Here is a 23,028-nt window from a genome sequence, read left to right as displayed (position 1 = left end):
TAGATATGGCCTCTTTAAAGGAGACAAGAACTCAGTTGGCACCTCACCTCTGTCCCACAGTTGGGAGCAACACAGCACAAATTCCAGTTCAATGATTTCCTAAATGTGGTCTTCGGACCAGCTGCATTAGAATTACTCAAGAGCGCATGTTATCAGGTCCCTACCCCATGACTACTAAACAAGACTCTCTTTGGAATTTGGAATCTAACAAATGTTGAGAGCATACTAAATTTGATAGTCACAAAAAATGGTTTGGTTGTATTGGTGTATGGGATTGGAGAACTCTGGCAACTAAGGAACGTTCCTGAAAAGCAAAAACTACGCTGTGTATGAGAGGTGAGGGGAGGGGGAGGGGCTGTTCGCCGTATCTTCGATGACAAAAATGGTGACTACGTCCCATCTCTCACACTACCAACATCCCACTACGGCCATGATAATCTGTCTGCCCGGCAGTTTCCGCCATTTGCCTGTTGCCTGGGCTACAAGATACCACCCTTCCTGCACGACCCAGGTTACCACGCCAGGCCCTAAGGCAGAGAAGGGGTACCGGTTTCCGTTGCCAGTACCCAAGATGGCGACACGAACGTCGCCACCACGAAAGCCACATGCTCCGTGCTCCGCCTCGGCCCCCTTAGGTCTCACTGGACTTTTGCAAGTCACCGTGGGAACCCTCAAGGATGGAATTGCGGGCTCCGGCGGCAACACTACTTTCTCTGCCTTCAAAGACCTTATTCCTCGGCACACAACACACCAGGAGCGCCTAACTTAGAACACCGCCCGCCTTCGACGAGCGGCGGAGGGGTTCCGAAGGCCGGACACTAGGGCCTTCGCCCCACTCATTGGCGGGCCCATACCGCGGGGCGGGTCTGCACATTCATTGGACCGTTCTCCACGTCAGTCTCGGGAAAACGGGGCCAAGGAGGCGGGGACACGCTCGGCTATTGGGTTCTCTTTGCTGTCAATCAAAACGACATCCGGTGACGGAGGCAGTCTCGGCTCGCTGATTGGAGCAACTGTTTCTGGGGTGGCCGCGGAGGGCGGGTTTCCGAGTGCAGTGGAAGGAGGGGGCGGGGAGGGAAGCCGAGGCTGGGCGCTCCAGGCCGGCCGGAGGTGGCGGCGGCGGCGGCGGCGAGGCCGGGACTCGGGTTGAGGGCCTGCTGTGGCGGCAGCGGCGGACTGCGACCTCAGCAGTGGGTACCTGACACATTCCCTTTCCTGACCAGAGAGCCGAGGCGCAACAGGGCCGAGGCTTGTGGGATGAGGGGCGGCGAGCCGGGATTGAGCGACAGGAGGCAGGACGGGGGAGGCCAGGCGGAGTCCTAGTCCGACTCGGGCCCCGGACATGGCAGGAGCGAAACGCGAGACCAGAAAGAGCGTGTTCCTGGGTGGGCTGGACTGAGAAGGGCCGAGGGCACGGGAGGGCGTGGTGAGGCCGGCCTGGGGAGTGGGGTGGGGCTTCGGGAGCCGAGGGCGGGCTGCGGCGCACTCTTAAGGGTGGGTCAAGGCCGGGAGAGGAGCACTTGTCGCTTGGTGTCCCCGACAGCTTGGAACCGAGGCGCCGACAGTGGGCATGGCAGCTTGGTCCCAGCCAGACTCGGGTACGGAGCGGGGTGGGACCGGACTCGGGCCAGGGTGCTCTCTGGCCTTCTTGGCTTTGAAGAACTTTGTCCGCTCTCTCGAACTCCGTTGGCACTTGGGACGTTTTAGTAATGAACTGCGTGAGGACGGGCGGGTTGTCAGAAGCAGGCCTGTTTACTCAACCGAATGAGGGGATTGGTGTGTGTGTGTGTGTGTGTGTGTGTGTGTGTGTGTGTGTGCGCGCGCGCCTCGTACCGGTAGATCCCGCTTCACCTTTAGAGGGAAGCGGAGAGTGGGTTACAACCGAGTTAGGTGGTTTATGAGGTTAGTGGAAGCTCAGAAGTAGAAACCAGAAACGGAAAGGCAAATTTACCTTCTCCCCACTTGGCAGCTTAGATCGAGAACTTGGCCGTAGCCGCCTTCTTTGGCCCAGAAGGTCATGCAAATAAAGATAAAACCTGTGAATTCAAATTCTGGATTCCTCCACTGCTCTCCTCTACCTTTTCTCCCCTTTCTTTATTTTGCCGTACTGGGATTGAACCTAGGACCTCTAACTAGGCACCAGTGGTCTGTGTCTTTGCCCTTTAAATTTTTTTTTCTCCTTTGCTATTGAAACGGTCTCATTATTGTGTCCAGACTGGGCTAATGCTTCTGCTCCTTATGGTTCAGCTTTTTGTGTGGCCTGTGCTATTTGGCTGGTCTTTTATTTATTTATTTTTTTAACGCAAAAATGGTAGGAAAGGGAAATTTCAAAGTCGGAAAAACAAAAAGGCATATTTCTTTGTGTGAGATGGGGGCCTGAACATCCCCCTCTACTTTTCACAGGTCTCCTATCCATAATCTCTCCCACCCCTTTAGAGTTGGAAGGGACAATGACAGGGGAAACCAACTTTTTTTTTTCCGAGATAGGAAATGGGCTTCTCGTGCTAAAATTAGAAACTGGGTAATGTGTTCTGTTGGGAGTGTTGGTAAATTAGACAAAGTAAAGATATTTTGAATGCTGTGTGCAGTGTCTGCTTCTTCAGAGAGAGCTACTTTTAAAAAGAATAGAAAATTATAGTATTTAGTAACTTGAGAGTGGGCCTCTCCTTCCTTCCCTAGTTGGTACAACAGGTTTGCCTTGGTTTTTCCATGTAAAAGTAGCCTTTTAATGTGTTGCCTACCTTCCCCCTGAAGGTTCTTACCCTGAGCATGATGTAAAGAGCATGGAATCTTACCTCGTTGCTCTTGTGATTCCCATTTCAGGTTTCTCTGGAAACCCCCCTGGTAAGTGCAGAGGAGGCGGGACACTCTGACCCAAGACAAAGACCTGTAGCTCCAGCCAAAGAAAATAAACCCTAGGAAGGAGAAAGAAGGAAGGAAAGAAAGAAATCCACTCCCCAGCTGTTCCTGCGAACAGCCTACAGTGGGGTCTCCACAGAGGACAGCCGATGTGAGTGGGAGCTGACTGGATGTGGACTGGAGACAGTAAGTTGAGAGGGCCTTGAGGGCCTGGACTGGGTTAGTAACAGCTGAACTTTAGAGGTGAGGTGTCAAGAAGGCAAGAGTGAATGCGGTCTGGAGTGTGGCTTTCGCTCCACAGGGAGTGCTTTCCTCTGGGGCCATCAGGGAGCTCAGCCCCTGTGTTGTGCCAGGGTAGGGTACAGGGTCTCCTACTGAGGAGGGTAACCTGCTGGCTGGAGTGGCAGAGCAGTGGACTTGATTTGTCTTGTGGAAGATTTAAAAACAAAAAAGCATAAACATTCTGGTCCTTCAGCAATGCTTTCTCTGAAGAAATACTTAACGGAAGGACTTCTCCAGTTCACCATTCTGCTGAGTCTGATTGGGGTTCGGGTGGACGTGGATACTTACCTGACCTCACAGCTCCCCCCACTCCGGGAGATCATCCTGGGGCCCAGCTCTGCCTATACTCAGACCCAGTTCCACAACCTGAGGAATACCTTGGATGGCTATGGGATCCACCCCAAGAGCATAGACCTGGACAATTACTTCACTGCCCGGCGACTCCTCAGTCATGTGAGGGCCCTGGATAGGTTCCAGGTGCCTACCACTGAGGTAAATGCTTGGTTGGTTCACCGGGACCCGGAGGGGTCTGTCTCTGGCAGCCAGCCCAACTCAGGCCTCGTCCTCGAGAGTTCCAGTGGCCTCCAAGACGTGACAGGCCCAGACAACGGGGTGAGAGAAAGTGAAGCGGAGCAGGGATTCAGTGAAGATTTGGAAGATTTGGGGGCCGTGGCCCCTCCCGTCGGTGGAGACTTAACTAAAGAGGTTAGTGGCCCTGTGGTGGTGGGTGGGCCTGGGTGTTGGGAAGGAGTGGGCTGGTTCTGGAGGCCTGTTGACGCCACTCTGAGCCCTTGGGGTTAGGGTTTGGACCTCTGGCACTGCTCGGATAGGAATGGGCTGAATTGTCTGACTTCAGGGTTGGGAGCTGCATTTCCATGTTTTGAACCATTGACCCACCTCTGAGTGTACGTACAGTCAGGGCAGGGTGGTTCCTAGAACATACCAGGGTTTTTACCACTTATATCTCAGTATGACTGCTGGAGGCTGTAGATGGGGGAGGGCAGTGTTAGGATGGGCTTTGATCAAGTGTGTGTTGTTACTAAGACACATACTACGTGGCCTATTTTGTCTTGTCGTCGTCCCCTCCACCGCCCGCATTAAAACATGGATGCTGCACCCTAAAGTTCTCCATTGCGGTTAGGCCTGTGTCGTAAACTCCCTTTAGCTCTCCTGGGCTTGAGCCAAGGGGTAGACTTGGATAGTTATTCTTGGCCAGGAGAGCCAAGGCTCCCATTCTTTGCTAAAGGCCCACTATGGGGAGTAGAGCAGAAAAGGCTGGGAGCTAGAATAGAACTGTACTCTTCCCAGGTCAGCTTGTTCTGAGCTGTGAGAGGTGATCTGTAGCTCCTGGCACAGGGCTGAGAAACTTCTGGGTAGAAAAGGATTCAGTTCCTTTCCTTTAATGATGCTAATGGCTACTGCTGCCTCTGTCTGACCTAGGTAGTGAAACAGCCTTGGCCTGCCCCAAGCCCTAGGAGCTCAAAAAGACCCACTGCACTGGGCTGATTTTTTTTTTTTTTTTTTTGGTTTTTCGAGACAGGGTTTCTCTGTGTAGCTTTGCGCCTTTCCTGGAACTCACTTGGTAGCCCAGGCTGGCCTCGAACTCACAGAGATCCCTCTGCCTCTGCCTCTGCTGGGATTAAAGGTGTGCGCCACCACCGCCCGGCTGCACTGGGCTGATGAATGTGAAAGGTTGGCTGCTGCAGAGCCCATCATCTCAGACCACACTTTGTCTCCCTTTCGTTATCTCAGTTGTCTTATTAGTGACTGACAGAGAATATGGCTTGTATTAGGTCCATGGTCCTCATTTAGGGGTGATTTTGATTTTGATTTATTTATTGTCACAGCTGTGGGGAGGGATGCTACTAACTGTCTTAAACAGTACAGGGCAGCTTCAGACTACATAGTCACCAAGATTGGGGAAGCCACTCAGATCAGCTAGCTCTTACTGGATCTGTGTGAGAAAAGCTGGGATTGTCTGTCTGATCATGGAAGTCAGGAGCATGGCTGACCTGTTTTTTTTTTGTTTTTTTTTTTTTTTTTGCCTATCTGGGCCTTTTGTCTTATATCCTTAAAATTTTATATTTATGAGATGATCTGGCCGGCTTGGATCTTGCTATATAGACCAGGGTAACCTTGAACTTGTGACTTTCTCTTACTTCTACCTCTGCCTCTCCTAAATGCTGGGATTGCAGGCATGTCCCACCGTGTTCGGCAGTGTCTTAGATTCTTGCGGTGTCACTTGAACTTCACCTTTTTCTACTTCTCTTATCCTGTCTTTCAAATGGGCTTCTGAAGTCCAGTGATGTGAAGAAACCTATTCCTGCCCCAAATGGCATGGGACGGTCTTCTCCTGAGAACCCTACAGGGTTTAGCACTGATAATGGCCTTCAGGGAGTTTTTCGGGGATATAGAATGTTTGGGATGTAACTGGGTGTGTTTGGGCAGAATGGGATGGAGTTTGGTATCTGCTTTGCTGTTTCTTGGTCATAAAGAAGGTTGTGTTTTCCTTGACCCCAGGCCTTTACCACTCCCTTTGGGAAGTTGAGTGGGTCATGCCTGAGGGACCTCGGCTGGGGAGGAGGGAAGAGAGGATTATGATGTGCCTAGAACAACATTTCCTCAGTAACTCAGGGATAAAAATACCCAGGTCCAGAGCATGTGACAGGCACTGCTGGAGCTGGTATTATCGCTGGGGTGGTAGTGCTCCCTGCTGCCAGGCCTGTTCGATGGACAGCCATAGCTTAGGTCCTTGTCAGGGATAGGATTCCCCTCCAGGTTGGCACCCTGCCCAGAGCAAGGGGTGGCCTGTTTACAGCTCTTCCCCGGGCAAGAAGCAGGCTGTAACCAAGGGAGGACACACTGTCTCTCTGGCCTGACCTTAGGCTCTGGGGGAGTAGTGGGGAGGAGAAAGCTGTTTCCCCTGAGAAAGCAGTTCAGGAGGCAGACGTGTAATTTCAAGTCCCAATTCTGCCAGGTTTTACCCCCTCCCCTGCCAGGGTTGATCTAGTCCGGGTCGGACACCAAATGCTTTTTTCCCCTTCTTGATCCTCCGTCCCCACCACAAATTGTTCTTTGAAAAAGCTAAAACGAAAGGGGGTAACTGGCATGTTTGGGGCCAGGATGGTGCCCAGCACCTGTCTCTCTAAGGCTAGGCTTCAGAATTGTTTGTCCCCCACCTTTTGTCAGGGGCTGGGCCTGGCCTGCACTGACATGCCGCATGTATGTAATGATGGCTTTCCCTTTCCTCCAGTCTGGCCTGTTTGAGGGTGACAAAGCTCATGGCCCTTTTTTTTTTTTTTTTTTTTTTGGCTTGGGAGCCCTGGGTTTCTGCCCAGCCTGGCTTGTGATCCCTAGCCTTGAGGACTGGCCACAACCTTCTTAAGGAATGGGAAAACTCCTTCCACTTCCCAGCAAAGAATTTAGTTTCTTAGTGAAGCTTCTGGAGGAGTGTCTGCCCAGTCACAGGAGTGGGCTGGAGAGCAAGATGCGACAGGAGGGAGGGAGGAGAGTGGCACCCCTTCCCCCCCAGGACTCTCTTACTGCACCACCCCGGCTGATTGACTGGGCTGGGTGGGGCTGCCCGCCCCTGGGTGCATCTCCTCAAGGAGACGGAGGCGGCCCAGGGATGGGCCGGTTCCTTGCGGCAGCTTCTCCAGCTGCCCTGGTGCAGAGATTGGCTCCCTTCTGCAGCTAGGTAACAGGCGGTGGGAGGGGATTGGCTCCTTCCGCATCTCCAGCGGAGACTTGGGGGAGGAGATTGGCTCCCGGCGCAGCCTAGGTAACGACAGTGGGCGGGGATTGGCTCTTTCCGCAGCCCCAGCTGCTGACCTGGGGGAGGGGATTGGCTCTCTGCAGCCTCAGCAGTGACCTGCGGGGTGGGAGGGGGAGGGGATTGGCTCCTTGCGGCAGCCTAGGTAACAAGTTTGAGGGGCGTGGGGAGGGGGAGAGGGAGGAGCGGGAGGACAGGCCCAGGAGGTAGCTCTCTTTCCTCTGCAGCGTGAGCACGGAGCATGGGGTGGGAGTCCCGACTCACTGCAGCCTCTGCGGTGAGCTTAGGGTGGGGGCTGCTGGGCGCCTGAGTGGAACTGGGGTTGTGAGGTGGGAGGGGGCTGCTCCAGGATGGAGGAAGGGGGCTGGGCTGGGCCGCCCAGGCAGCAGCACGGGCGGGGCACCTTCCTCGGGCCCCTCGGAGCTACCAAGGGGCCACCCTTCCAGCCTGGTGTGCTTCCTGCAAGCCACGAGCTCCTTGCAGCCCCCTGTCCGGCTTACCGGCACCGGCTGCCCTGGGGCTCCTCTCGCAGACCATGACCCGCCTGGATCGCAGCTCTCACAGTGGTGGGGGCCATGCCAAAGACAGGCCACTTAACTCTTGGCTGGCTGGTCACCGGGTGGCCCAGCCCCCCTCTGCTCCTGGGTCCAGGGCTTCTGTTCAGGTTGGTGTATGGTGGGAGACTCAAGGGAGAGGTATATGTGGGAGGTCTTAGGGGTCTTAGGATGGAGTAGGTGGTGATAGGAAAGTACCGTCCCTGCTTGGGGGTACAGAGGTGGGTCTCGTCTAAAGATACTTTTCAATGGAAAGTGTGTGCTTTTAAATCTCTAAATGGAAGGCAACACTTGAGGGTCTCTTCAGGCTTGTTGGGAAGACTCCTAAAGGGAGGGGTATATATAGGAAATCCAAATGACTCTATTGGGGTTCTGTGCTGATGTCAGTGGGGGTGGCACTTGGTGCAGGAACTGTCTAGGAGCCACAGAACAAAGTGGAAGGGGGCATTTTAATGTCCAAGGTTGCAGGCAGAGCTCAGCAATGATGAGAGTTGTGTCCTTGAGTGGGTTGACTGATGGGGAGCTGGTGAGTCCTGGGGTGTGGTATGGGAGGGAGGGATGGAGGTAGCATTGGTGTAAGGGGATACAGTGAGATTGGCCTGAGCAGGGGTGGAGTGTGTAGTGGGGATCATCTGACTGTCTGAGGATCCCTTGGGAATGAGGCAGCTTGCTAGGATCAGTTGAATTCTGTCACGGACGGATCTTGAGGTGAGGCTGGGCCTTTAATAGTTGTGGATGTTCAAGCTTACTCCAGCTGTCAGCCAGTGAAGGGGAATGGCTGTAGGAAGGGCTGGAGACAGCCTGTCGCTGTCATTGGTTGCATCAGGTGGTTGGAAATGCAGGGATTTTCCTCTCCAGGCCACCCCACCCCTTTATGCAAATACAGTGGCACCACAGGCTGATGCAAGCCTGGTCACTGCTAAGCAATTCCACAGGGCACTTTGCCCTTGCTTGCGGGAGTCAGGCAGTCTGTTTGCAGGGTCTCCTACTCCTAAAATGAGAGGGCTCTCTTGCTTCCTCCTCTTCCTTATTAGAGGTGATGCAGCCCTGCCCTTTAGTCTGGGTGTGACTCTGGCCCACATCCTAAACCTGAAGACCTGTGTGGCGCTAGATATGTTAGTAGTTTTTACTAATGACTCTTTTTTTGGTGGAAGATTGCCTGGGAATGGACGAATGATGCCTTACTGGTCAGAGGAAGCAAGGGAGAAAGGCTGACAGGCACAGGCCTGGGTAGAGCCCCACCCAGGACTAACTGGAATGTCACTAGGTGGGACCTCTGAGGGGGTAGGACAGGGAGCTCCCCCCTGGAGCGGGGGGCTTCTTGAAAGCTAAAGTCATCTTGGTCTGTCTTTCAGGATATAGATCTGATTGACATCCTTTGGCGACAGGATATTGATCTGGGGGCTGGGCGTGAGGTTTTTGACTACAGTCATCGCCAGAAGGAGCAGGATGTGGATAAGGAACTACAAGATGGAGGAGAACGAGAGGACACCTGGGCAGGCGAGGGCGCGGAAGCTCTGGCCCGAGACCTGCTAGTAGATGGAGAGACTGGGGAGAGCTTCCTTGCACAGGTATTGCCGCCTCCGACACTGGTCTCCGCTCTCCCCGCCCCCCAGACACACCAGGCTGGAGCTCTTCCAGAAAACTTGCTCTGGAGGAGAGTTGTGTCTTTGCGGTGGACCTGATTGTGTTTTGGCGTGGGTTCTATAAAGGCACAGTGGCTGGGTGACGGGAGTGGGGAGGGGAGGAGCAATGGACTCAGAAGCACCAGGTCTTGGCAGTATACATTGCAGACAGGCAAAGTGTCTAGCATCTTAGGACACTTGTGTCAATCCCTGCTCTTGTCCCTGGGAGTATGGGACGAAGGTCCACCATTCAGAATGGCTGAGACACTGCAGACCTCTTGGGAAGAGGTATCAGTCCTAGACAGCCAGGACCCAGGCCAGTCAGACTTATAGTTGCTGTTGCCACAGGTGCCTGGTGGGGAGGATCAGACAGCCCTGTCCTTGGAAAAGTGTCTTAGGCTGCTGGAGGTCACCCGCCCCTTTGGAGAGAATGCTGAGGTGAGCAGGACCAGAGAGCCCACTGAGCAGATAGCACAACCCGTACAACACCCCCCGAGCTGCAGGGCCAGCCCTTGATTCTGGCCTTAGCCTGGCTGCTGGGGGTGAGTTCAGAGAAAGAGACGGGGCCAGATGGTAGTCGCTAGTGAGAGAGCAAAGGGGAGTCTCCCCACGGTTAAGCCTGTGCTCTGCCTCAGTTCCCAGCAGACGTTCCCAGCATCGCAGAAGCAGTGCCTAGTGAGAGCGAGTCCCCCACCCTTCAGAACAGCCTTCTATCTCCTCTTCTGACGGGGACAGAGTCACCATTTGATTTGGAACAGCAGTGGCAAGATCTCATGTCCATCATGGAAATGCAGGTAGGATTGTCAGAAAAGCACAGGCTGCAGGGTTCTGTGTAGGTGTCCCAGCATGTAGTCACGTGCCCCCTGGCTAGTCATTAGGAAAGTAGAGACATTTGGGAGGGGTGACTCCAGGTGTCCCTTGGGGCTGGGCGGGATTGAGCTATAACTCGGTACGAAGCCTTCCAAAGCATGGCCTGTCTTGGAGTTGCACCTTCTCTTCCGTTAGGCAGACAGGCAGACAGCTGCCACTCTCACTGCTTTATCGCCATTGCTGTCCCCTGTGGCCTGCCAGTCTCTACCTAGCCCTTTGTTGTTTTCTTTTTTTACAGTGCTAGGGATGGGGCCCAGGGTACTTGTGAGGCACGAGATCTACCAGAGTTCCCTTTAGCCCTCAGTTGTTCAGTGTGGGCAGTGGAAGGTCAGAAATGTCACTCCAAGACAGGGGAATCTAGCCACACATGATCAGGAGCCGGTCAGTCCTGCATTAGGGTGAAGGAACCCCTTGTGCTGAGCCTACTGGTCCAAGCTAGGGGCTTTGCTGTCCAGTTTCTTGCTCTTTTGCCCAGGGAGCTGTGCTTCAGTCAGGGGCCTGCAGGGTGTGAGTTTGCTCCTTTTGAATGCTGGTACGATTCTCCATCCCTTCCAGGCTATGGAAGTGAATACATCAGCAAGTGAAATTCTGTACAATGCCCCTCCTGGAGACCCTCTTAGCACCAACTACAGCCTTGCGCCCAACACTCCTATCAATCAGAATGTCAGCCTGCATCAGGCATCCCTGGGTGGCTGCAGCCAGGACTTCTCCCTCTTCAGCCCCGAGGTGGAGAGCCTACCTGTGGCCAGCAGCTCCACCCTGCTTCCACTCGTCCCCAGCAACTCTACCAGCCTCAACTCCACCTTTGGCTCTACCAACCTAGCAGGGCTTTTCTTTCCATCCCAGCTCAATGGCACAACCAATGACACATCAGGCCCTGAGCTGCCTGACCCCCTGGGGGGCCTGTTAGATGAAGCGATGCTGGATGAAATCAGCCTGATGGACCTGGCCATTGAGGAGGGCTTCAACCCGGTGCAGGCCTCCCAGCTTGAGGAGGAGTTTGACTCTGACTCAGGCCTCTCCTTGGACTCCAGCCATAGCCCTTCCTCCCTGAGCAGCTCTGAAGGCAGCTCTTCTTCCTCTTCTTCCACCTCCTCCTCCTCTTCTGCTTCCTCCTCTGCCTCTTCTTCCTTTTCTGAGGAAGGTGCTGTCGGTTACAGCTCTGACTCTGAGACGCTAGATCTAGAAGAGGCTGAGGGTGCAGTGGGTTACCAGCCGGAATACTCCAAGTTCTGCCGCATGAGCTACCAGGACCCTTCTCAGCTCTCTTGCCTTCCCTACTTAGAGCATGTGGGCCACAATCACACCTACAATATGGCACCCAGTGCCCTTGACTCTGCTGATCTACCACCACCCAGCACCCTCAAGAAAGGTAGCAAAGAAAAGCAGGCTGACTTCCTGGACAAGCAGATGAGCCGAGATGAGCACAGAGCCCGAGCCATGAAGATCCCATTCACCAATGACAAAATCATCAACCTACCTGTAGAGGAATTCAATGAGCTGCTGTCCAAATACCAGCTGAGCGAGGCCCAGCTGAGCCTCATCCGGGACATCCGGCGCCGGGGCAAGAACAAGATGGCTGCACAGAACTGCCGCAAGCGCAAGCTGGATACCATCCTGAACCTAGAACGTGATGTGGAGGACTTGCAGCGAGACAAGGCCCGGTTGCTCCGAGAAAAGGTAGAGTTCCTGCGGTCACTGCGACAGATGAAGCAGAAGGTCCAGAGCTTATACCAGGAGGTGTTTGGGCGGCTGCGGGATGAGAACGGGAGGCCCTACTCACCCAGTCAGTATGCGCTTCAGTATGCTGGGGATGGCAGTGTCCTCCTCATCCCTCGCACAATGGCTGACCAGCAGGCCCGGCGACAGGAGAGAAAGCCAAAGGACCGGAGGAAGTGAGCCAGGGGAGGCAGGGGGTGGACGCTCACTAAGACAGAAACTGGAGAAGGGCTGGGCCTGGACCTAACATTGGGGACTTAAATGCCTTCTTATCCAATATATCTTCTCAGATGGGATGACTGCGGGTCAGTGCACAGAAGAGGCGGGCGCAGGCGCTGTCTGGCTTAGCTTCCCCACTGGGAGTGGGTGGAAATGACCAGACTATTTGAGTGATTGGGGTCCCCAGCCTACTCCCTTCTTTCTCCTGAGGGAAGGGTGGTGTTGGCATGCTGGAGGTAGAGGGGCTGTGTGGAGTGAAAGGGAAAAGGAGGACTTGGGAGAACAGAGAAAGTAGTGGAAAGTCTCATTCCTGGAAGGAGAAAAGGAAGGAAATCCCCTAAAATCAAAGCAGTCAGAAAAATCAGAGGGACTGTTAAGGGCCTTGGCCAGCATTCCAGGCAGTGAGTGTGACTCCAGTGGGCCTAAGTGAAGTTACTGGTATGGAAACACAGACATGGTGGGGCCGTGGAAGGGCTTTTTAACTGTTTCTTGAACTCTGTCATCCCTGAAGGGGAAGAAGCTCTTGGATGGCACCTATGTTGTTTTAGTTACTTAAACGGGGGGCTGTGGGGGACCCAACATTGACTTGTTTTCAGGCCAGAGGAGGGCAGAGGGTATAGACAGTGATAAAGAGGCCTGTGTTGCAGCAGCCCCAACATCAAGCATGTCACTCACTGCCCTGCCACAGCCCCCTCCCTCCCTAGCCACCACCTAAGAGCCTGCATGGAAATGCTGTTCTCTTCCCACTCTCCCCCTTTTGTGGTACCCACCCTCACTAGCTGCCTAGAGCTCTCTGGAGTGGGGTGCTACTCTGGCAGTACCCGGAACCTGGCCTACAGCTTCCTCTGCAGGGGCTAAACAGAAGCAAGGTGATGGTGTGGAGGGAGAAGCCAGCTCAGTGACCTCCAGGCACTGTTCAGCACAACATTGGGAAGTGATCTTCCCTCAGGCCCCTCTGCCTACTAACACCTGGCCTTGTCACTGGGGGAAAACAAAAACCTATAAACCCCAGCAACAAAACCTAGTCCTCTTAGACTTTCTTGCGCTTTGATTTTTTAGGGCGTGTGCCCTGTTTCACTTATAGGGCCTAGGATGCTTGTGTTGAGTAAGAAGAAGATGCCCCAATATTCAAAGCTGCTAAATGTTCTCTTTGCCATAAAGACTCCGTGTAACTGTGTAAACACTTGGGATTTTTCTCCTCTGTCCCGAGGTCTTGTCTTGTTTTCTTTTTTGGGTTTCTTTCTAGGAAAATGAGAAATGCATGAAACGGCTGGAGATGCCCCTCCACTAGGCTTTCAGCTTCAGGCAGCTGCTTCACAGCCTGGTTCGCCTGGGCTCCTGAAGGACAGCCCTGGGGAGGCAGAGGGCAGCAGCACCAAGGTAGTAGCCAGATGGTTCCAGGACCAGTGTCTTTTTTTTTTTTTTTTTGGGTCACTTGCCACTGCCGCGCCCTCCCCCCCAATCCTGGTCAGCTCTGGAGTACTGTCTGCCCCCCAACTAGCAGGGGTGAGTCAGGGGGAAGCACTGATTCTCCTCCCTGTGCAGGGAGGAGTTTCCTAACTGAGCAATAGGGATAGAAAGCGTGAACCTGGGAGTGCTTTTTATAAATTATTTTCCTTGTAGATTTTATTTTTAATTTATCTCTGTGACCTGCCAGGGAGAGGAGAGAGAGAAATGCTGTGAGCACATGACAAAATAAAATCAAATAAAATGGATGATTCAGCTTAAGTGCAGTTTTTCTCCCCCCTTCCCTTTTGAATTCAGATGAGAGTCCAGGAAACGGGCCCTGTAGGGGAAGATTGGCCATTGTGTGGTTCAGGTAGAGTTCCCATGGGGAGGTGGGTGGAGGTTGACAAAGACAAAGGAACATTGCATTGAACTCCCATGCAGGTGCTGCGGACACTTCCTGCTTTATCAACTGAGATTTCTCAAAGGAAGGAGTCTGCAATTTTTTTTTTTCTTTTTGGCTTTCCATTTCTTGAAGAGGTGGTATCATCTAGCTCTTACCTGTCCACTTGCTACATTTTTAAAGCTTGACAATTCTGTTAATTTCTTTAGTAGCTTTACCTGCTGGAGAGATACAGAGCACTGGACTGGAGTCGTGATTTGAAAATTTGTGAAATCAGTCGGGTGGTGATGCATGCCTTTAATCCCAGCAGTCGGTTGGCAGAGGCAGGTGGATCTCTACAGAGTGAATTCCAGGACAGCCAGGGCTACACAAAGAAACCCTGTCTTGGAAATACATCCCACCCCACCCCCCGCACCCCAGTATTAACCCATTGACCTAAGACGGTAGGAGAGGTGGCAGCAGACAGGAGACCCGGCCTTAGTTTTGACCAGCTCATCTCTGCAGTGGAACCTTGGGTGGCCATACTTTCGGAAAGCTTGCTTTGTCTCGGTTCAGCAGTCAGTCCCTAAACTTCACCCAAAAGATTTTTCCATGGCTTACTCTTTTTTTTTTTTTTTTTTTGGTTTTTGGTTTTTTGAGACAGGGTTTCTCAGTGTTGTTTTGGTGCCTGTCCTGGATCTTGCTCTGTAGACCAGGCTGGCCTCGAACTCACAGAGATCCGCCTGGCTCTGCCTCCCGAGTGCTGGGATTAAAGGCGTGCGCCACCACTGCCCGGCCCATGGCTTACTCTTAAGAGACCAATCCACGGTATCAAACTGTTCAGCATGGGTCTGTCTCATCAGTGAAGCAGAGGCTTTTTCAGTATTTGAAAAGAAATTAGCCTCTGTGAATAGTGGATATAATCCCAGCACTTGAGCTGATAAGGTAGGAGGGTTGCAAGTTTGAGGCCACCCTGGGTTATATAGTGAGACCCTGTAATTGTAATGTGTAACTGGAACACGTAGTTATTAGTTTGGTGGCTGCCTCTCTAGAGCCCACTTTCCCAGCCAGGCATAGAAACATTTAACATTTTTAATTTTTATGTTGTATGGATGTCTTGTTTCATGTATATCTCTGTGCCACATGTGTGCCTGGTGTTCACAAAGGCCAGAGAGGGCATTGGATTCCTTGGAAGGGTTGTGAGCTGCTGTGTGGATGGAACCCCGATCCTATGCAAGGGCAGCATTCTTTTTTTTTCCTTTTTTTTAAAAGACAGGGTTTCTCTGTAGCCTCCACTGTCCTGGAACTCAGAGATCCGAATGTATCTGCCCCAAATGCTGGGAGAAAGGTATGCGCTACTGCCAAGCTAACAAGCAAGTGTTCTTAACCACAGCCATCTCCAGCCACAGGTCTTTCCCAGATGGCCTCCAACCCATGGCATTCCTCCTGCCTTAGTCTCCCAAGTGCTAGGATTCCAGGCATGGATTACCACTCCTGACCAGGTATGGAAATTCTGTAGCAGAATCCTTACGGCCTAGCGTCGGGAGTGGTTAAATCTGCTTTTTCTGTTATCGATCCATGTGGTTAAGTGAGGAGTCCCCACAAACTGACTTGTCATTTTATCGATGTACGATGATGAACCAGCACCTTTAACCCTTTTTCTTCCTCACATGGCAGTATCTTGCCTCTGGTTTTGAAATTTGCAATTGCACATGAACATTTAGGGACCCCGTGTGTCCATATGAGATAATGAGTTCAGGTCTAGCCCGTTTTTCTAGAGCTGCTTTTGAAAGGTCCCGTCTGACCGCACTGGTTAAAAAAAGCAGAGCACACAAGTTGTCTCCAGAATGTCGGCACAGAGCTTGTTTTAAAAAAGTGGTTTATTAATTTATTTTTTGAGACATGGTCTTACTGTGTAGTTCTGGCTGGCTTAGAACTCACTATGTAGACCAGGATGGCCTTGAACTCAAAGCTCTGGTTGCCTCTGCCTCCTGAGTATTGGGATTAAGAAAGGTGTGTACTACCATGTCTGGCATAAAATAAAATAAAAATTTATTTATTTATTTAGATAGATATTTATATAGCCCAGGCTGGCCTCAAACTTATGGCTGTCCTTCTGACAGAGCCTCCTGAGTGCTGGGATTATTGGTGTATGCCACCATGCCTTTTTTTCCCTGATTTTTTTTCTATATTAAATACACATATATTGTGTGTGTGCAGGTGCCCATGGAAGACAAAAGGGGGTCAGATGCCCTGGAGTCAGTCACAGGTTCTGGGAATTTATTTATTTATTTTGGGTTTTTCGAGACAGGGTTTCTCTGTGTAGCTTTGGAGCCTGTCCTAGAACTCGGTCTGCAGACCTGGCTGTCCTCGAACTCACAGAGATCTGCCTGCCTCTGCCTCCCGAGTGCTGGAATTAAAATTGTGTGCCTGGCTATGTTCATCCATTTCTGCAACCCCAGGATGTTTTTTATGTAGCCTAAGCTAGCCTCAAACTTTGTAGAGAGCCAAGAATGATCTTGAACTTCTGATCCTCCTGTCTCCTGACCTGGTTTATGTAGTGCTTAGGATCAAACCTTGGTCTTTGTATATAGTAGGCAAGCTCTTTACCAACTGAGTCACATTCCTAGCCCACATAGTCTCTACTTTCTGTTTCAATATATGTTTGAAACCACTGGCCATCTCTTCCAGCCCTCAGATATAGCTGATGTAGTAATTACTATTTGAAACAATGGACTACTGTGCCAGTGCCAGGCCTCAGAGTTGGCCAGCCTGACTTAGACTGTGCAAACAGAAAATACGCCAGGCTTGGTGAAAGTCAAACTACAATTTAAACATCCATTTGGGACCAGGCAAGTGGGTGCACACCTTTAATCCCAACATTTGGGAGGCAGAGGCAGGTAGATCTCTGAGTTCGAGGCCAGCCTGGTCTACAGAGCAAGATCCAGGACAGGCACGAAAACTACAAAGAGAACCCGTGTCTCACAAAAACAAAAACAAAAAAGAAAACAAAACAATAATAATAATAATAATAGATAGCCAGTGCTATACAACATAACCCTGTGTCCAAAAAAAAAAAAAAAAAAGTAAGTAAAATTGATTTTGGGGTCCCTGAAGAGAGGGCTCAGTAGGGAAGAACCCTTGCTGCTATTCTAGAGGACCTGATTTGGCTTCTAACATCCATACCATGTAGCTCAACAACTACCTGTAATTCCAGCTCCAGGGGATCTGGCGTCTCTCGGTACCCTCAAACATGGTGCACACACACATACACATAAATTAAAAACAAATCTTAAAACAACTTGCTGGGCATGGTAGTGCACATGTTTAATTGGAACACTTAGAGGCAGAGGCAGGAGGATCTCTGTGAGTGGAGGCCAGCCTGGTCTACTACATACTCTGTCTCAAAACAACAATAAAGTGATTTTGGGAAGCAATGGCTTTGGTACTATTATAAACTACCATACACCAAAAAGAACGTAATGCAAACTGAGGCTTTTAATACAAACAAAACCCACAGGGCTGGGGTGTAGATCACTGGTGGAGTACTTAGCTAGCACACATAAGGCCCTGAGTTTGATTCCAAGTATTGAAAACACAAGAAAAAAAAAATACCAACACATAGTCGAAACTTACCATTTTGGCCTTGCTTTTCTGCCTAACAAAGCGAACAGGCCTGCCCCTGTGGATAGAGGCCAACTGTACTTTTCATCTCAGCAGGAAGATTTCATTTCATTTGCTTTCATCATTTAGCAGGAAATTGACAGGACCACTACTTACTAAAGGAGATGGACTTAAAACAACTGGTAAGGAGGTAGTAACTTGGAGAATATTCCAGTGGTGTAGATGTGCAGATCTGAAGGGACTGCTACTGAGTCCAATACCAGAACACTAGAATGGTTCTACCTAATAGTTGTTGCACAGTGCTGGCCTGAGTGGTTATCTGTAGCCAAGTCCCACATAACGACTGCGTTTGTCAGTGATGTGCTGCAAGTACTGTACAGCCTAGGTGTGTACCAGGCTATACCATACGGGTTGGTCTAAGTGGTTCTTAATATCTGGGTGGTGACCCCTTGAGTTTGTCGGATGACCCTTTCATAGGGTCTGCCTAAGACCATTGGAAAACATATTTACATTATGACTCATAACGGCAAAATTACAGTTATGAAGTAGCAATGGAAATAATTTTATGGTTGGGGGTCACCACCATAGGGAACCAAATTAAAGGGTTGCAGCATTAGGAAGGTTGAGAACCACTGGCCTAAGTAATGCTCAGTGTGCTCACATAACTGAAATCACTTGATACTTTCCTTATAAAGTGTCTTGATTGGCTTACATTCAAGTTCGGAGGAAAGCTGGATGTGGTGACATTGTAATCCCAGCACTTGGGAGGCCGAGGCAGAATTGTTGAGTTCTAGGACATACACACAGGGAGGAAAAAGCTAAGTGTGTATTTCAGAATTCTAGCTGCAAATGATTCTGTAGCAGCAATTTCTCTTACTTCCTCTTTCATTATGAATGCTTTGTAATGCAGATCCAGTGTCACAAGGGACTGTTAAGATGTGCTAGGCACACAGGCGAACACCAGATTGTCAAAGGTTAACATCAAAATGAGCAGAGGAAGCTGGAGATGTGGCTCCTTTGGTGGAGTCCAACATGAAAGCCCCAGGTTTCAGCCCCAGCACTGCATGATCCAGGGGTAGGGCAGTCTTCTAGCCCCAGTACTTGGGGGATGGCAGCAAGATTAGTTCATTGCCCATGCTACATAAAACTCCATCTCTTAACAACAACACCTTTAAATAGGACTGACTGGTGAAGCTGTAGAATCTAGCATTCTATTTAGATGATGGTTCTTGCCTGTAATTTGAGTACTCAGCAGGTTGAGGCAAGATTGCCATTGTTAGTTCAAGGCCAGCTTGAGCTATAATGGTAAGTTCCAGACTAGACAAATGAGAGCCTGTTTTTAGGGAAAAAAAGGCCAAGTGTGGTGGCACACACCTTTACTTTAGAGGCAGAGACAGGCCTTGTCTGTATAGTGAGTTCCAGGATGACCAGGGCTACATAGACCTTTTCCAAAACAAAAAACAAGGATTATCAAGATGGGGCTGCTCAGTGGGTAAGGGTGTTATGATCTGAGCTTGATCCTTGGGACCCTCATGGTGGAGGGAGTACCCACTCCTGCCAGCTGTTCTCTGATCTCCACACAACACCATGGCATATGTATGCCCCCCACCTCATAAGTAAAGCAAGGGACTGGGGAAATTACTATAGTAAAGTGCTTGCTCCTCAAGCATGAGGATCTGATTGATCCCTCAACATCCATGAAAAAGCTGGTGACATAAGGCCTGTAAACCCAGTACTTGGAGAGGTGGACCAGGAGGATCAGGAGTTCAAGGACATTTTCAGCTACCAAGTAAACTCTTAGGAGATCATGTCTTAAAAAGTAGGGGCAGGGGCTGGAGAGATGGCTCATCAGTTAACAGCACTGGCTGCTCTTCCAGGGGTCCTGAGTTCAATTCCCAGCAACCACATGGTGGCTCACAACAATCTACAGTGGGAGCTGATGCCCTCTTCTGACATAAAAGCATACATGCAGATAGAACACTGAATACAGAAAATTAAAAAAAAAAATTAGCTGCTAAAAAATTAAATTGGTAGATTTTTGCCTTTGCAAATCGGAGTACTTGAAAGTCAGCGGCAGAGAGGTTTCAAGGCTGGAGAGATGGCTCAGTTGAGAAAGCACTTGCCCCACAAACCACAAAAGATACCCTGCTTCAGTAAAATAAAGTGGACACATCAACCTCTAGCCTTCAGACACGTGCACACTCCTACACGTGCAAACATCCACACATGAAAGAAAGGACTTCCAAGTGTTTCTGTGGTCACTGCATAGTTCACTTACAATATTAACCAATTTAACTGAAGTCAGGGGGAAGAGCAAGATTGTAACAGGTTCTGACAGTTACAGGACACCAAGATACTGGTATGTGGCCCACACTTGTAATCCCAGCACCTACCAGGCTAAGGCATGATGAGAGTTCAATAGTAACTTGGGTGACTTAGTGAGACCCTATCTAGAAAGAAAAAAGGCTGGCGATAGAGCTCAGTTGGGAAAACACTTGGCGAATGCACAAGGCAGACAACCCTATTGCCATATTAACAAGTTCTGGGTCCATGATGGTGAGATTTCATGGAAGCCATCTATCATTTATGTATGTGTCTATGTGTATGCACACATGTTGGGTTGCCTGTGGAGACCAGAAGAGGACATTGGTTCCCTGGGGCTATATTATGTGTGGAAGGACATGGGTGACGGGAACCCAGCTCCAGTCCTTTGTAAGAGCAGCAAGCACTCTTAACTGCTGGGCCATCTCCCCAACTTTGTTGTACCTATTTATAATTAACAGTTTTGCATGTGCATCTACAACAATCACTTAAGACAATTTTACTCTTAAACTTCTTACCTGGAAATGTGCTAATTGGTCTTTAGAAAATTGTCAGTAATCTCAGCACTTGGAAGGCAGATCTGAGTTTGAGGCCAGACTGTGCTACACAGATGAGACCTTGTCTCAAGACTGGAAAAAGAAAATTGTCAGTGAACACAGTTTGTGCTGCATGCACATCTTCAGTGTCTTCCCTGAAGGAGCATGGCAAGATTATTTTTTTTCCAGATGAAGTTTCTCTGTGTAGCCCTGGCTGATGGAACTGAAGAGATCCATCCGCCTGCCTCTGCCCAAGTGCTGGGATTAAAAGTGTGCTCCACCACTGCCTCATGGGAAGATTATTATTTTTTAAAGATTTTATTTAGTTAGTTGTGGTTTTTTGAGACAGGTTTGTCTCTGTGCAACAGCCCTAGCTGTCCTGGAACTAACTCTGTAGACCAGGCTGGTCTTGAACTCACAGAGATCCGCCTGCCTCTGCCTCCTGAGTGCTGGGATTAAAGGCATGCACCACCACCTAATTTTAAATTATGTGTCTGTGTGTGGGTATATACACCTGAGTGTAGGTACCAGCAGAGGCAAAAATGAGTGTTGGATCCCCTGAAGCTGTAATTACAACACCTGACTTGGGCGCTGGGAACTGAACTTGGGTCTTCTCCAAGAGCAGTATATGCTTTTAACTACTAAGCCATCTCTCCAGCCCATGACAAGGTTTTCCCACAGGTCAAGAATGCTAGAAATTCCTGTGAAGTTGGTTCCAAGGGTGAAAAATAGAACCAGTTTTGGTTGTGAGCCTAGCACTTAACTGCTGAGCCATGGCAGTTAGGAGTACTGGCTGCTCTTCCAGGGGACCTGGGTTCAATTCCTAGCACCCATAAGACAGCTTACAACTGTCTGTAACTCCTGTTCCAGGGGATCTGACACCCTCACACAGACACATATGCAGACAATGTACCAATGCACATAAAATGCAAATAATTTTTAAGAAAGTAGAAACGAACAGCTGCTTATTTGGGATGTACCAAGGCTGATGTCTCAGTTTAGTGCACCTGATAGTACAGAACAAAACGCCTGTACCCATCTCAGCCAAACTCAGTTGTTACAGACTGCTGTGTTGCCGTACCTACAATGACAGAGACCTCTGTACAGAAGGACTTCATGACCAGGTAAGTAAGATTTCCTAGTTTCTCTTTACTTACATCCCTCCAAAACTTCCCCTAGGGCACTTTGAAAACAGCATCTACATGTTTATCTGAATGGAATTATCCTCTTTTCACTGAACAAGGATCTCAGTCTTAAGAATTGGGGCTGGAGAGATGGCTCAATGATTAAGAGCACTTGCTGCTCTTGCAGAGAACCAGGATTCTGTTAACCTCTACACATGATGACTGACAATCATCCTTAACTCCAGGTGGAGAGCTGATGCTTTCTTCTGAATTCTGTGGGCACCAGGCATGCATTTGGTATACAAACATACATGCAGACAAAACACTCATACACATAAAACAAAAACACACCTTAAGGGGGAAAAAAAAAAAAAAAAGGTATTCGGCGGTGGTGGCTCGCTTTTAATCCCAGCACTTGGGAGGCAGAAGCAAGCAGATCTCTGAGTTTGAGGCCAGCCTAGTCTATAGAGCGAGTTCCAGGACAGCCAGGGCTACACAGAGAAGCCCAATCTCGAAAAACAAAAACAAACAAAAAAGAGGGAAAAAAGGTAAAGATCTGAGGTAAGAAGATTTAAGTCTTCAAGGCCGGCCTGGGCTGGGCTACCTAGTGAGACTCTTTGTAAACAAACCCTAAAACTAAATAAAATGACAGGCAGGGAGTGTGGGGACTTAAGAGATGGTTCAGTAGTTAAGAGCACACACAGCTGGAAGGCAGGCTCAGTTCCGAGCACCCACGGGCAGCTCACTGTAACTCCGGTTCCAGCTGATCCAATGACCTCTTCTGACCTTGGTAGGCACGTGGTGCAGACATAACATGCAACCAAAACACTCATAAGTAAACAACAGAGTCTATACTGTTCTTGCAGAGGATCTAAGTACAGGTCCCAGCACTCAAGCAGCTCAAAACTGCCTGGAACTCTAGCTCCAAGGGAAGCCAGGCACCAACCGGCACTCATGTACACACACACAGCCACACAGAAACAAACATAATTAAAAGACAAGTTCAGACAAAGCTTTTTTTTTTTTTTTTTTTTTTTTTTTTTTTTTTTTTTTTTTTGGTTTTTCGAGACAGGGTTTCTCTGTGTAGCTTTGCGCCTTTCCTGGGACTCACTTGGTAGTCCAGGCTGGCCTCGAACTCACAGAGATCCGCCTGGCTCTGCCTCCCGAGTGCTGGGATTAAAGGCATGCGCCACCACCGCCCGGCCACACAAAGCTTTTTAAACCAGCCTAGTCTACATAGGGAGTTCCAGGCCAGCCATGGAGTGAGACTTTGTTCTCTAACACAAAACAACAACAACAACGCAACAGCCAAGAATCCAACTGCCCTTGTGACACATGCCTGTAACCCTAGCACTTGGGGGAACTAAGGCAAGAGGGTCGGTCACCTTGAGGTCAAGGTGATTGAGCTAAACAGAAGTTTCAGACTAGCCTGGGTTAGAGTAAACCCTGTCTTAAAACACATAAGCAAGTGCTAGTGAGATGGCTTGGTGCATAAAATACAGCAAGCAATCTGAGCCTGGTTCCCTGAACCCAACTCCACAGAGCCGTCCTGACTTTTAACATGTATGTGCACATACTAATGTACTAAAACAAAACAGGGCTGGAGAAATGGCACGGTGGGTAAGAACACTGGTTATTCTTCCAGAGGACCCTGGTGTGATTCCTCGCACCAACACTACATGGGCCACAACAGC

At 50.1% G+C, this 23,028-nt stretch overlaps 1 protein-coding gene across 7 annotated transcripts; it reads left to right on the top strand.

Annotated features, from left to right (window-relative positions):
• The first annotated feature begins 1,105 nt into the window (after positions 1-1,105).
• On the top strand, positions 1,106-13,615 carry Nfe2l1 (NFE2 like bZIP transcription factor 1). 7 transcript variants are annotated; one of them, XM_059271627.1, is made up of 6 exons: positions 1,106-1,190; positions 2,824-3,846; positions 8,823-9,038; positions 9,441-9,530; positions 9,728-9,886; positions 10,518-13,615. In XM_059271627.1, exons 2-6 carry the CDS (start codon positions 3,337-3,339, stop codon positions 11,859-11,861), a joined length of 2,319 nt encoding a protein of 772 aa, XP_059127610.1. In that variant the 5' UTR covers positions 1,106-1,190; positions 2,824-3,336; the 3' UTR covers positions 11,862-13,615. The 7 variants fall into 7 exon arrangements, with proteins under 7 accessions (XP_059127610.1, XP_059127611.1, XP_059127609.1 ...); XM_059271628.1 differs by having other exon boundaries at positions 1,134-1,194; XM_059271626.1 differs by lacking the exon at positions 1,106-1,190 and adding an exon at positions 1,468-1,598.
• The last annotated feature ends 9,413 nt before the right edge of the window (positions 13,616-23,028 follow it).

This window comes from Peromyscus eremicus, chromosome 8a (genome assembly GCF_949786415.1).
Source record: "Peromyscus eremicus chromosome 8a, PerEre_H2_v1, whole genome shotgun sequence".
Taxonomy (NCBI): domain Eukaryota; kingdom Metazoa; phylum Chordata; class Mammalia; order Rodentia; family Cricetidae; genus Peromyscus; species Peromyscus eremicus.
The sequence above is the reverse complement of the archived record's forward strand: the minus strand, read 5'-3'. Positions and strand labels throughout refer to the sequence as shown.

Bases quoted from the DNA above. Each gene is read 5' to 3' on its own strand.
- Nfe2l1 (XM_059271627.1), top strand. From the start codon at position 3,337: ATGCTTTCTCTGAAGAAATACTTAACGGAAGGACTTCTCCAGTTCACC. The intron at 3,847-8,822 runs GTTAGTGGCCCT...TCTGTCTTTCAG, and splicing joins GTGGAGACTTAACTAAAGAG to GATATAGATCTGATTGACAT. The intron at 9,531-9,727 runs GTGAGCAGGACC...GCTCTGCCTCAG, and splicing joins CCTTTGGAGAGAATGCTGAG to TTCCCAGCAGACGTTCCCAG.